At 46.6% G+C, this 14,623-nt stretch overlaps 1 protein-coding gene across 2 annotated transcripts in view; it reads left to right on the top strand.

The window, feature by feature from the left end:
• TMTC1 (transmembrane and tetratricopeptide repeat containing 1) overlaps window positions 1-14,623 on the top strand; it is a 239,641-nt gene that overhangs the window by 214,974 nt on the left and 10,044 nt on the right. For both annotated transcript variants that reach the window (XM_019544610.1, XM_019544611.1), the window contains exons 14-17: window positions 1,056-1,158; window positions 12,164-12,299; window positions 13,219-13,363; window positions 13,987-14,124. In XM_019544610.1, coding sequence (XP_019400155.1) covers window positions 1,056-1,158; window positions 12,164-12,299; window positions 13,219-13,363; window positions 13,987-14,124 — 522 coding nt within the window. The remainder of the gene's footprint in view (window positions 1-1,055; window positions 1,159-12,163; window positions 12,300-13,218; window positions 13,364-13,986; window positions 14,125-14,623) is intronic.

Genomic DNA, 14,623 nt, shown 5'->3' with positions numbered 1-14,623 from the left:
AATGTAGATTTTCCTATGCAAGGTATCCTAAAGTGTTTTACAAAGCAAACAGCTGTAGCCTGATTTTCCAGAACTACTGAGTTTCTGAAAACCCTTTTAAATATCTATGGTTGCTGCAGGTGCTCAGCACATTTGAAAATCATGCTATTTGATACTGGTGATATTGTGAGATAGCTGTGCAGGAAGAATAGCAGTCTGTGCTCAATAACTGTATACACAGTCTTACACAGTGGAACCTATTTTATTCAATATCTTATGCCAGCATAACTGCTTGGGTGAATCAGAAGGGACTCTATTTTGGTAAGGAATAGAACCAGATCTTCCCTGGCACTGGATAAGAGCCCAGTCTTCATTGAGCAGACTTTAAACCTGTGGCTCTGGCAGTCGGTTTGTTGTACTTAGTTTCTGCCACATTCACAGATGAATCACATTGCACATATTGACAAAATCTGTGTTATTTAATCAGAATTTGTGGTTCCCTTCCCCTCCCATTCCCTTTGATCCTACTAGCATTCCCATAATGTTTCCTTCCACCCACTTAGCCTGTTAGGCAGTCCAGGTTTTCCTCTTGCACGTGTTTAGTGCTTGGCAGGGTGGGAAGTTCTGTAGAGCAATCAGGCAGCAAGACATTGGTTTAAAGAAAAAAATTAATATGTTCCTAAACTACAAATTTCTTTACAAATGTTGTGACCAAAATAAATATGAGCCTCCCCACCTCCAACCTATAAGCCACACATGTCTGCACCTGACTCGGGGACACACAGAGCAAGCATTACCACTGAGACAGGGGTGAGAGAAGCTTTTGAAAAGACAAGCATTTGCCAGCCAGTTACTACTGGTGGGAAAGTGGAGATTATGATCAAAGCCACTGAGAGGTAACACTTAGCAAATGCTGACAGTGGTGAACCTCCTATTGACTTTAGAATAAATTCTATGAGATACTGTTGTTTTCATGTATAGATAAGGACATATTTTCATGATGTACATATATGCAGCCACAGCCAGTAGTAACAATGTTGGCTTTACCCTGATAACAAGTCTTCCTCTGTTTTAAGGAACGATTTAAAGAAGCGGAAGAGGTTTACAAGGCTGGGATAGAAAACTGTCCAGAAAGCTCAGACCTACATAACAACTATGGTGTTTTCTTAGTTGATACTGGTAAGTAAAATGAAGCTAGGAGATTTATTTTACTTGGTTTTTTGTTTTGATTCAAGATGATTGAGGGAGTCTGTTTAGTACTGTATTTTATAAAGATTGGCAGAAATTCCCAGAGCAATGGATGGACACTCATTTATTATAGCTTGTAAAACTCCAAAGGTATAAGTAAATATTGTCCCTGCTTTACAGAGACTGAACTCAGTGCTGAAATTGGAATTATTTGTAAGGAATAATTGCATTAAGTAACTATAATATTTAGCCTGTGTATTTCCTACACTTGTCTCACTGTGAAGTCTAGAGGTGTCATCTTTGGGATGAGGGCTGCATCACACAGTGGACTGACAACATTGCAGTAATTTACCCTGGGATGTATGGCCACTCAGAACAAAACCACAGACATGCATAGAGGCCCTCATCATTTTTGTGGTTATTTACAACCTCAGTTAGTGACAAAGTTGCTCTTTGGCTGTAAAGGGTGTAAGCCACCAAGGTAAAATAAACAGGGCTTTGAAAATAAATCATTTGACAAAACAACCCCCGTCCCACCCACCACCCCCAACCTCCAAGATCCTGTGGAGAGAATGGATTTCTCAGGAGAGTGGTAATGAGATACAAAATCCTTTGCTTCTATGCTGCTGGTTCATATCCAGCTTCCATGGCTTCAGGCAGTTCTTGGCATCCACATAATAAAAATTACCACTACAATTGGCACCTTTTATTGGCAGTATTAGAAGCATAGCCAAGTTTGAACAGACGTAGAAACTAGATTACCTCCTCACTCCTAAAGAAATTCCCTCCTGAACAGGGCTAAGACACACTAGCAAAGTACTGTAGAGCGAGCTTGAATAAGTGATGCTCATTCTGTGTCATTCATATCTCAAAGGTAAATAGTGCCAGAATGACTTAATGCTTGAAAGGGAGTCCTCTGAGGGCCAGTAATATGATCAAGAAGGTGGAATGCATGATTTCTGTAGATGGCAGGTTTACCTGAGTTCATACTGAACCATCATTGGATCCTGGCTAGCACTATGGACAAAAGGGACCTGGGGGTCATGGCTGACCACAAGATGAATATAAGCCATCAATATGATGGTGCAGCTAGTAAAGCAAGCAAAACGCTGGCTTGCATCCATAGATGCTTCTCAGGCAAATCCCAGGAAGTCATTCTCCCATTGTACTCAGCCTTCATGAGGCCGCAGCTGGAGTACTGCGTCCAGTTTTGGGCTCCACAATCCAAAAAGGATGTGGAGAAGCTTGAGAGAGTCCAGAGGAGAGCCACGTGCATGGTCAGAGGTCAGGAAAACAGACCTTATGATGAGAGGCTGAGAGCTGTGGGAAAAGCGCAGGCTCAGGGGTGATTTGGTGGCTGCCTATAAGTTTATAAGGGGTGCTCACCAGGATCTGGGGGAACATCTGTTCACTAAAGCGCCTCAAGGTCGAATGGTCATAAACTCCCCCATGACTGTTTCAGGCTGGATATATGGAAGAACTTCTTTAGTGTCTGAGCCCCCAAGGTCTGGAATAGACTGCCACCAGAGATGGTTCAAGCACCTACTTTGAATGCCTTCAATAGAAATTTGGATGTTTATCTTGCTGGGATCCTATGACCCCTGCTGACTTCCTGCCCCTGGGGCACAGGGATGGACTTGAAGATCTTCTGAAGTCGTTCCAGCCCTAATGTCTATGAAATCTATGAAATCATTCTACTATGGTATTAGTGGGCACTATGCTGCTGCACATATACAACCAAATTGTCACGGGGTGGCCCCGCGAGCAGCCGTGAGCTCGCGAGCGCCCCTTGGCCGTGCCAGTTAGGGTGATCTGGCACCCTCTACTCGCCCGCCACGTCTTTGCTGTTGAGGTTCAGAATGGGAGGCTGCCTACTTGCACCTAACGACACCTTGCTGGTATCACCTCCGTTCCAAAGTTGGGGGGTACTCTCACCCCAGCCTTATGGGCAAATGCGTGCCTCCAAACCTCCCCTTTAGCACGCCCCAAGCCTTGCAGCTGTCCTGGGGACATTGTACAGTCCCTCGCCCCTCTGGGGCCCTCTCTCTCGGGCACCCTGGGCTCCTTGCCCGCCTGGCGCCCCTGGGCCTGGCACGTAGCCGCCGCCCTAGCTCCTCTCGCCCCTCTCGGGGTCTCTGACCGCGCTCCTCACGCTTGCGGCCCCTCTCGGGGTCTCTGACCGCACTCACCGTGCGCCTTGCCCACTCTGGGGCCTGTGCGCTCACCGCGCTGCGCCCTCTCTGGGCCTCGCCCTCTCTGGGGCCTGTACCGTGCTCCTCGCGCTGCACCCTCTCTGGGCCTCGCCCTCTCTGGGGCCTGTACCGCGCTCCTCACGCTGCGCCCTCTCTGGGCCTCGCCCTCTCTGGGGGCCTGTACCGTGCTCCTCGCACTGCGCGTTTCCTGCGCTTGGGGCTCAGGTGGCCGTAGCCATGCCTGGCCCCCTTGACCCCTTCCTGGGTCGTTTGCCCCACTGGGCAAACTGCTGCCCTCACGGGCTGGGGTCCAAACCCCGTACACTGCGCCACTCCGGCACAAACAGTTGTGCCCCGCAGGCACTGTGCCCCCCTCGGGCACCTGGAGCCCCCCCCAAGCTGTTGGGGAGCCCCGCTGAGGCCTCCTCACTCCCCTACAGCCTCACCCAGTCCTCCGGTGCAAACTGTAACATAAGCTCAAGCCATCTGGCTGTAACATAAACACAGAGGCTCCGTACTCCAAACCATAACCTCCAAGCCCCACCAGGGCTCTCAAGCCTACCTCCCTTTAGGGCGTTCTTGTTCCCCGCATCATCACAGCCGGTTAGCGTGGTAAGGCTGCGACCACCAACTTGGGCTACTCAGCTCAGCCGCAGAGCTCCTGCTCCTGCGGCAGCCAGAAGGGAACTGCTAGCTAGGCTTTGGCCTAGCTGTTTATAAGGGCCTGGCCCTGCCCCCTCCTGGCCACATGACCTGCCTGGTTGCCCTAGCAACCCCCATCTGTGTTGCTTCAGGGCACTTCAGCAGCCCTATTCCCCCTGCTAGTAGCAGGCACCCTAGTGCCCTGCTACACCTCTCCCCTTCCCGGGGTGGCGTCTCCTTAGGAGCAGGGCGCGGGAGTGCCCCGCGACACAAATGATAAAAGTGTCTGGTCATGAAAAACTGATCATGTTTATTGAAGAAGTTGAGATTTTTATCCTGGCAGGCAAATATCAGACTTTAAATTCTACTTGCTTAGAGCATCCCTTATAATTTCAGGCAGAAATGGCATTCTTCTTCACTTCCAGTGTTGTGTGCACCTACTGGGTTACCATATTCCATTGGGTACACAGAGATTTCCCTTCACACTTGCATGTTCTACAAAAGTGAAAAGTTACTTTTTCCTATTTTGTTTGTTACCATGCTTCCCATCAAGATAACTGAAAAAAAGCTGACACTGGAAACCTAGGGTATAAATAATTCTGTTGAGAATAGGACACATTCTGCAAGTTCTTTAGACAATAAGGTTCTGAAAAATGAGTACTATGCCTGAGCAATGGTAATCATGGCAGCTTTTCTGGCAAAACTATGTATGTGTCCAGTCAATGCTCTTGTTCAGTAGTAGAACCCTTCTTCCTGTAGCCAGAGTTATACTATGCCTGCCAAGCAGAGGAAGGCTTCTGACATCTAGTAGACAACTGTCAATTCTCTGGATCGTAGTATACGTGTAAGAGATCTAGTCAGGTGCCTGATGAGTGGCTGACAAGCCCAATTCAAGAGTGATACACCTTGTTACAAGTTTCACAGATTGTTACGTTACTGTTCAACAGATAACCAATCTCGAGAGCATCCAAAGCAGGACCTTTTCCCCAGCTCGCCTGCCACATCTTGATGTTACCAGAATATTTAAGGAGGGGTTCAGTGGTGTAATAATCTGTGTCCCCGCTAGGGGTACTCAGTTTGAATGTGGCTAACCTTGGGGCTCCGCCTTCCCTACACCCTATCCACTCACCAACCATAGGTGCTCATGTTTTCTCATCTGTTGCAGCAGTTTCAGCCTTTCATATTCACTCGGCTGTCTTCAACCTATGTCCAGTCATCTGATGCTTCAGTGGGTTGCCACTGGACTCTGAAGTTTACATGGTGCCTTTCCTCAATCTCTGGGTGCTAAGTCCTGAAGCTGGTCCTTGCTAATGGGACCACAAGAATGTTGGCCCAGTGGGCCTCTCAAAATCATAATTAAAGAAAAAAAAAGAAGAAAGACTGCACCAAGAAGGAACTAACTATCAGGGGGCTCAGCTAACCCCTTTGGCTTTTATATTCTATATCTCCCCCCTTTGGGAGATAGTCCGCAACCAGAGGCTGGAGCTTGAAGCCCCACACCAGCCTACTGGGGCTTTCCTGCTCCACTCTAATGAGGCCCCTGTTGCCCAAGTGCCCCACTGCCTTGGCATTCTGAGGAGCCCTCTTCCCTGGCCTGCACTGGCCTGGTACCGGCTGCCTGCCTCCTCTCTTAGGCACTGTCAGTGCCTTTTAAACTCTTTGTGGTGATGCCTATGGCTGATGCCATCAGCCAGGCACCACCTAGTTTGGTTGACAGCAAACTCAAAAACCAGCACAGCGGTGCTGTGCATTGCCTCGGTCCTGGCTCTCCCTGCCCTCCTCACTTTCTCCTATGACTGTCTGCCCAGCCCCCTTGGAGTCAGCCAGGTGTAGGGCTGTGTAAAACTTTGGCAGCTGTTTCAATCTGAAATGAAACGGAAGGCTCTGAAACATCTGTGAAACTAAATGAAACCATCTGAAACATTTCGGAGATGTTTCAGAAAATTTTGGCATTTTGGAGCCAGGCTTTCAGGGAAACAGAAACGAAGAAGAGGGAGGGGGAAGAGAGAGGGAAGGACTGCTCTGACGTTGACATCTATAGCTGGCCAGCATCTGTGATCTGTCCCTGAGGTCCCTTCCAATCCCAGTGCTTTGGGGGAGGGACAGCAGCCTGCTGTCATCCCACATGCAGATCTGGGGGCCCATGCCCTCTGGGAGGAGTCTGACACAGCCAAGCAGTCTTCCCAGGGGGCACAGGCCTCCAGATCTGCAGCAGCATCACTTGTCTTCCCAGTGCTTGGCGCAGGTTGTGCCAAGCACTGGTCTCAGCCAGCAGTAGCAGTCTGCTGTCATCCTGCCCACAGATTTAGGGACCTGTGCCCCCCCAGGAAGAGTCCGGCACAGCCCCGCAGCCTTCCTGGGGCCACGGTTTCTAAGTGTGGCAGTCCTGTGTACTCCAACGTCTCTGTGTTTAGCATTTTGTCTGACCACTTTATTTTCAGGATCTTGTGTAGGCATCTCATGCGGAAGCCATTTAGTCTCCTGATGTGCCTACCATACACATTTCTGAACCATAAAGCAGGGATGACAGTATGCAAGTCTTGTAGATCAGCATCTTCACCTTAGTTGATAGTTTGTTGTTATTCCATGCATGTTTCTGTAATAGCCCAAAATTCTTAGCTGCTTTTCCGAATCTGTTAGATCAGTCTGATGGTCAAGATTCCTGATGATTTGTAGAACCCGAATAGCAAAAGCTGTCCATGATGCCAAGAGATTTACCCTCCAGAGTGATGCTAGGCACTGGTTCTTCCAGTCTTCCTGAAACTAATTGCCAACCCAAAGTTCTTGCACGATGCAGAAAATCTGTCTAAGAGATTTTGCAGGGAAGATTCACTGTGGGCAACCAAAGCCGTGTTATTCACAAATAGGAAATCTCTCCAAACTGGCTTTTTCACCTTGATTTTTACTCTAAACCTTGCAATGTTGAACAAGCCTCCGTCTAGTCAGGTTTGAAGATAAATGTCATCATTGCTGTCCTTAAATGCATGAAGAAGTAGGAATGAAAAGTAGATGTTAAAGAGCATGGGGGCTAAGACACGCCTTAGTTTTTCTCTGCACTTCTCTTGCAGTTGCTTGACTGAAAATATATCAATGGTGGAGCATCCTGAGCAAAAACCACATTGACTTTCAGGATAGATTCTTTCACCTACAGATTGTAGCCTAAGGAGCATAATGCGAGTGACAATTTTTCCAATGATGTTCAACTTGTAGAGTTGTCACAGTTGCTTCTATCCCCCTTGTTTTTGTATAATTGTACAAACCAAGCATCTTTGAAATCTTCTTTCCAACAGAGCAATATAAGCTCATGGAACTTTCAAAGTAATTCATCGTTGGCGTGTTTCTAGATTTCAGCAGGCAAGCAGTCATTGTTGGATGCCTTGTTCCCAGGAATTGATTTAATGGTTTTCTGCAAATCTTATAGTGTAGGCTCATTGTCCAAATCCTTCATAACTTCGAACTGTGGTAATCTTTCAAGCTCTTTGTGTTTGATTTCAGTCTTGCTGAAGTATAGTATTCCATAGTGTTCAGTCCAGTGTTTGAATAGTTTTTATCAGTGACGACATTTCAGTTTAAGTCTTTCAGCAGAGCTATTTTCTTCTGGACTGGACCAGTTGTTCATTTGATGACTTTGCGGCAGACTAAGGTATGGTCAATGTCATAGTCAGCACTGTAATAAGATCCTGTGTGCAGGATTTCTTTCAGGTGGTTGCGCCTGGTCAGTACTAGATCTAACTGGTGCCAGTGCCGTGACTTTGGCTATTTCCACGATGTCTGTCTTGTAATTTTCACAGCTAAGTAGATGTTGGTAACACAGAGATTTTGATTTGCACAGAGTTCTAACATTCGCTGGCCATTTTCATTCATATTACCAATTCCATGTTTCCACAGAATACCAAGTTAATTTTCCAAGGTACATCCAACTCTTACTTTGAAGTTGCCAAGTATTATAATGGTCTGATTTCTGTGAGTTTTCTCAATCTCTTCTTGAAGTTGTTGGTAGAAAACATTTTTGTTTTCATCACTAGCTTGAAGGGTAGGCACACACAAAGACACTAAACAGCATGATGAAGCCATTTTATGTATACACTCTGAGCATCAAATAAATACAGCAATGGGGCTTTCATGGAAAGATAGTAAGCTGTTTCTAATAGCAAAGCCTACTGTCTGCTCTCTCCTTTCTCCTGCTGGCTTTCCATGCCAGAGTATGGTATAATCATTCTCTTGGATCAAACCTGTATCTAAGTGGATCAGTGTCAATTCCAAGTCTAACCAGTTCATATTTTAGTAGTGCCATTTTCCGTAAATCACAGTCCGAATCAAATCTAAGCATCGAAGTTCAAACATTCTGACATGCAAGCTGCTTTATTTCATTTTGGCCAGGATAGATTATGTTGGGGCATGGCATTTTTGGCCCACCTTTTCTACACCTTCCTCAAGAGAGACAAGCAGGCTACCTCTGAATAGGGCTGCTTGGACACTTTGGTAGCTGCCTCAGGCTCCTTATGCCCCTGCAGAGTCCTACCACCATCACACTGAGACCTTCAGTGCCTAGGCAAAAGTATAGAGGACTGGAAGCTTCCCAAGATAATTGAAAGGCCAGACCGAGTCCAGATGTTCAGTGCCACAGCAATTGTAGCTTCTGTCAGAGCTTCTGTCAGAGGGTGTGTTTCTCTCATGGTGATGTTTCTTAGCCTTACTTCAACGAAGGAATGCCTACAAGACAGTGGGGGCTAGGGTTTTGAGGCATATGGCCAGGTATGACCATAAACTGAATCCAACTGGAGGGCTTGGTAATGATGTGGTGGGGCTACTCCTGGCAGGGTAGTACCTAAAAAGTACCACAATGGTACAATTTCTTTAGCAGGTGTGGGCAAAATGGCAGATCCAGACAATGGCCAGACTCCATTTCTCAGCAGCCCCTGCCCGTGTCACTGTGGGCGGTTTCCATGGAGATCCCAGTAGTGGTGGGGCTGTGATAGCACAGGGCCAGGGTTTGCAGGAGACTAGCCCTAGCAGCTCTGGCAGGGCATGTGGCTGGGCAAGGAGCTGCTCTGGGACCTGGGTTGGGAACTTGCAGCAGCGACAGCATGGCCCAGAGCCATGATTGCAATGCGGGTGTGGATAGCGGTTCTGCCCCAGCTCTGGACCATGCTGTCACTGCTGCACGGCTGGGTGGGGAGGTGCGCTGGCCCTGAAGCACCTCCCCACCCAGCGTTGCACCTTGCCAGTGCTGTTGGAGCTGGTCTCCATGGAAACCCTGGCCCTACACTGTCATGGCCCCACCACTGCTGGGGTCTCCATGGAAACAGGCCTCAGCTACTTGGGCAGGGGCTCCTGGGAAATAGAGTCCACCATGGGCCTAATCTGGCCCATGGGCCAGACTTTGCCCACCCCTGCTGTAGAGTAAGGCAAGTATAGGGCACCTCAAAACCATTGTGACACAAGGTGCATATAGATGCTCCTATTCCTTTTGCTGGCTGCTAGGGTCCTTTCAGCCACTCTCTCAGGGTGCAGTTCGTTCTCAGGCAGTACAGCTGCTAAGCAAAGCAGTGCATAGCTACCAGAAATATAAGAACACGTATATGCTCTGGTGGCTGAGTAATGGCAGGTCAGAATGAAATGGCTTGCCATAAAATGTGCAGAGGGCTAGATTCTTAGCTAGTGTTTCTATACATAGAGCTGTATACGGTGACTTTTACCAGCTGAGGAGCAGGCCGAATATTTGCAGCATTGCTATGTGAACATTGTTCCTGACACTTTTCTGTTTGAATAGCTGGAATGAAAACTGTGCCACATTGACTTAGTTTGTAGTTTGTATCTAGCCTCTATGTGGAACATACCATGAGATCCTTCATTACAACTGGCAATACAGTATATACTAATATATTGTTATCATGAGAACTCATTCTCCAGGGATAACATTCTGGCACCCCTCTTCGGCAGAAGGTGAACTTCAGCAAGTTTTAAATACCTGGGACATGGATGAATTCTTATAGTTGTTCGTGTCTTTACCTAATGATCTGTTTCTGTTCTTGTGTCTAATGAGGTAATGTTTTCAGGTGCCTATTAGTGCATGGACAGGTAAGATACAGGGAAGCAGCGCCACCCAATGGTTTCTCTGAAACAAAGTTCTGGATTCTATTCTACAAAGCAGGTGTTTTCCATTGATAAAAGATAATCAATGGAAATAAAACAGGGTGGGAATTAGCAGGCTATCAGAGTCTGCAATGGGTGCAATGGGAGCCATAAGTACAAAGGTTAAGAGCAAGGTAGGCCAATTTATTTTCAGCTAATAGTTTGTTTGCTCTCAAATGCAGTTTTCTGTCCACCTGAAACTATTTGAATTTAGGTGAAATTAACAGAATAGTTTTGTCAGAAGAAAATGCTGGCCTAGATTCACAAAACTTAGGAGGGTGAGATGGTGCCTGTGCCACACCCACCCCCTTTTAACCAATAGTTAAAGCGACCCAGCAGTTATCCAGATGTGGGACACCTGGGTTAAAGTCCTTCTTCAGCCTCAGGGAACTTTGAACTCACATTTCCTGTCTCTTAGGAAGGTGCCTTAACCATCAGGCTCTGCAGTATTTGGGGTGAATTACACTCAGCCTTTACTGGGTCTGTTCTTTTCAGAGAGCCTAATAATGACTCTTCAGCCCGGTGGTTTAGGAAGAGAGATGCCTGAGTTTCAGACAATACAGCTTCAATTTCAGCTTCAAACAATATTTAAGCATTCCTAAAAAATGCAACAGTAGCAACAGGGAAGAACAAGACCAGATCACCCCAGCATGCCTTAGAACAGTGGTTTTCCACCTTTTTCATTTGTGGATCCCTAAAATTTTTTGAATGGAGGTGCAGACCCCTTTGGAAGTTTTGAATGGAGGTGTGGACCTCTTTGAGTAAGTGTAGGTATTCACATACTTTTGGTTGATCATAGTCATCTTTTGTAGACCCCTTAGATGTAGCATGCAGTTCCCCAGGGGTCTCCGGACCCCAAATTGAAAACCACTGCCCTACAGCAAGGGGCTTAGTTGACTTCACTGAGAGGTGGGATATATAGATTCAGGACCCCTCAGGCAGGTAGGATTAGAATAGGAGTGTTCCACATCCTGAAACGAGCACCCTCTTCTGCTTTTGTTTTTTGAGTGCTGCATGAGTCCTTGTCATAAAAATGCCTATGGTGTTTGTGTTTCATGGGGAACACTGTGTTTTTTTCCATCAGAATGCATTGTTTGTTTGTTTTGGCAACTAAACCCCAACATACTTCGTTTAGATTTAATGTTACATATTTTTTCAAGCCTCTGAATCAAAAATCAATTCTTCACGTAGCTTTGGGCTTGAGCGCCTGCACCCACCCAGGAGGTGAATGAGTAACTTTCTGATGGACATGCAGGGCAGCTTGTTGCTCTTAGTGTGTGGCTGCTGGACTGGAATTGATCTTCCCCCAAACCACCCCACAGAGTGGTAGAAAACAGTTTTTGCTATTTGTCCTTCCACAGCAGTAGGTCAGAATGAAAAGAAGTGAAATGCATCTTTTCTGTTTCTCCCTAGAGTTGTTTTTACTTTATATGTTGTAAAATAGTTTCTAAAATGTTTTCTTCTCCAGATTGCCAGGGCTTGAGAGAGTGTCTCACAGAGTCTCTCTCTTCTTATCTCTGTGGGGCCCACATGTCCTTTCAGTTGCAGTTTATGATCTTTGCTGCTCTTACATGAGAACACAGTAACTTGTTTCCTGCAGACCCAGTCACAGTAACAAAATTCATTTTAAAACCAGACCTGAATGTCATGTTTACATTTGCGTGCAGACTCTACCCTTCACACTACCACAGGAGGAGTGTTGTCTATTGGGAATCCTTTCCTTGGCAATCATGCCCAAAGATTTGCAGAAAGCAGTGACTAAAAGCTTACCTCCTAAATCCCAATTCTGAACATTCAGACATTGCATTTCTATTTGGATGGCAATTTTCCCTTGTGCATAGTCTGCAGAAGAAAGGAGACAAGATTCCTGTCTCACTATGGTTCCTACCCATCAGCTGCTCTGAACACTCAGGAAATGAGTATTTGGCAACCAATGACAATCACTGAAAAGAATCAGAAATATGATTGAATGCACAAATGTTAGAGGCTTTCATGTGGCATAAGATTAAATGCTTCTTGCTCTGCAGGGGCTCCTGAGAGAGCAGTGTCCCACTACCAGCAGGCCATCCAGCTCGGCCCAAATCATCACGTTGCCATGGTAAACCTGGGCCGACTCTACCGCTCTTTGGGGCAGAACAAAGAGGCTGAAGCGTGGTACAAACGGTAAGGATTTGGGGTGGGAGGGATGACTCTGCCCTTGTCCTTTCCCACATCTGGTCTTTGTTGCATGACCTTATAAAAGTCTTTCATGACCTTACACTAAGTCTTTAGTGTTTTAGTCTTTCAGTGAGGATTCTTTTTTTCTCTCTCTTCATGTGAGAGAGTGGTTTGCTGCTGTTGCTGGATCTGGCTGTTTTACAAGGGCATGCAGTGGATCAATATGTTTTCATTTGGTTTTTGGCTGTCCTGAGTTGCGCAGCAAGTGTCTTGCTGGGCTTCTCTTGAGCCAAGCCCCCAGGATGTATTGCACTGCTTTGAGCTGAAGGGCTATGGCCAATTCTGAGTTTAGTAGTTTCTCAGTGTCATCGGTAACCCATTAGTGTTCTGTCTGATGCACGCTGCAGTCTGCATGTGCCACGTTTTGGCTGCACATCGCATCCAGGAATTCAGGACCTCCTTTGTGAATCAGTGGATCTCTTGTTTTACTGGAACCTCCCCCAGTGCCTGCTAAGCAAACAGTTCCTTGGGGTTTGCCAACAATCGGAGGAGAGGGGGGACTTTCCTTGTGTCTCCATGTTTGGAGCCCTGGTCTTTGTTCTGTCTGAAGATTCCTTTTTTTTTAAGATCTTGCCTTGCCAGCACAGCTGCAGACTTGAAATCAGTGTGAAAACAGTCTTTCCTTGTGTTTTTGAGTTGACAGGAGGGATCGCTGCGAGGGCAACCCCTTCTCTGACCAGGGAACCAGAACGCTGCCTCAGCAACTCCTTCTGTCTTCCCTGAGTCAGGGAGAGAGTTGGTATGGCACTGAGCCTCAAGCTCAGAGCGCTAACTCTCATGAGCCTATTGGAGGGCAAATCCCTCCCCGGTCTTCGGCCTTTGTCCCAGCATCACCTGAAACCTCTTCATTCTCCCCAACACTCAGAGCTTTGAAAGTCTCACGGAAAGCTGAAACCCTGTCCCCACTTGGAGCGCTGTACTACAACACGGGGCGATACGAGGAAGCATTACAAGTCTACAGGGAAGCTGCAGTGCTGCAGCCTTCAAACAAGGAGATTCGACTGGCACTGGTGAGTGTAGAGCTCAGACATTCAGGGAAGAGCCATGAAGCACGGTGCCTGGCAGCAAAGACAGGTGTTTGAGGGAGGTCAGTCGCAGTGTGGTGCTCTCCACATGGACCATGTTTACTGTGCATTCTCCCTAGCTCAGGGGACTTTGCAAGTCTTCATTTTTAATCTCTTCCTTGGTGAAGTGATACAAATTGTTTTCTGTATCAAAGGCCAGACCATTCCCCTGCTACCTACCTTTCTTCTCAAATTTTTATACTGTTAGGTTCCATGTTGTAGTCACTCCCTCTTTCAGTTGAAAAGATCAGAAAGGACTTGCCACAGAGTAAGGCAGGACTGCTACTTGACTGGCTGGAGAAATTCCTGATGAGCAACATTCAATCATTCCTTCCTCCTTCAAGATGTTACTGAACCACTGCCATTTAGCTGTCCCACATCTTGCTTGCCCAGAGAGCATAAGGCTACAACTAGAAACCAAGTTCTATCATACATCGCGCTATAGCTGGGACATCATAGCAAACCTAGGTGACAAAGATGGGCAGGTTAGCCTGTATTGTTCGCAGCATGTGTTTAAAGGCATGGGCACTTTAAAAAGTAAATATGACCCTTTTAATACTGATCTGTAGGCCCAGGTTTTGGCAATGATGGGGCGAACAAGGGAGGCTGAAAAGATGACAAACCACATTGTGACAGAAGATGCTGAGTGCCTGGAGTGCTATCGCCTTTTATCAGCCATCTATAGCAAGCAGGAGAATTATGCCAAGGTACAGTGAACTCTGTGTGCTGCTGTCCCAAATGCACACAGAGGGCTTGGGAGGAATTTTAAACTCTTTCTAGTCAATATACAGACCCTGAGCTGAGATGTGTAGTAATAGGCATCAGTGATCAGTAGGGATCTTGGTTTTCCCCAGTAAAAAATTACAAATTCTGTGATAAAAAATTGCAGAATCTCTGACACCCCTCCCCCCCCAAAATCTGTCATTAAAATGAAAGGCCACTATCTATGTAGGTATCAGTTGAACAAAATGTTTTCTTGATATATTTACAATTTTAAAGCAATTTGAAAGCCTACCAGTGCTTTAATCGCTATAATAAAATAAATTCTAAATACCTATAAATTTCGGCATTTGATTTTCAGTTTTTTATCATGGAAAATCAGAGCTCTCCCAGCCCCCTTAGCTCATAGAACACAGGTCCAAGCCTCTCGCTCCTCAGCCCTGCTGGTGCCACTCACTCCTCTCCCACAGCTCCCCAGCCCCCCTC

Source organism: Crocodylus porosus, unplaced genomic scaffold, assembly GCF_001723895.1.
Source record: "Crocodylus porosus isolate Cpor-Errol unplaced genomic scaffold, CroPor_comp1, whole genome shotgun sequence".
NCBI lineage: Eukaryota > Metazoa > Chordata > Crocodylia > Crocodylidae > Crocodylus > Crocodylus porosus.
This window is presented reverse-complemented; position numbering and strand designations above follow the sequence as displayed.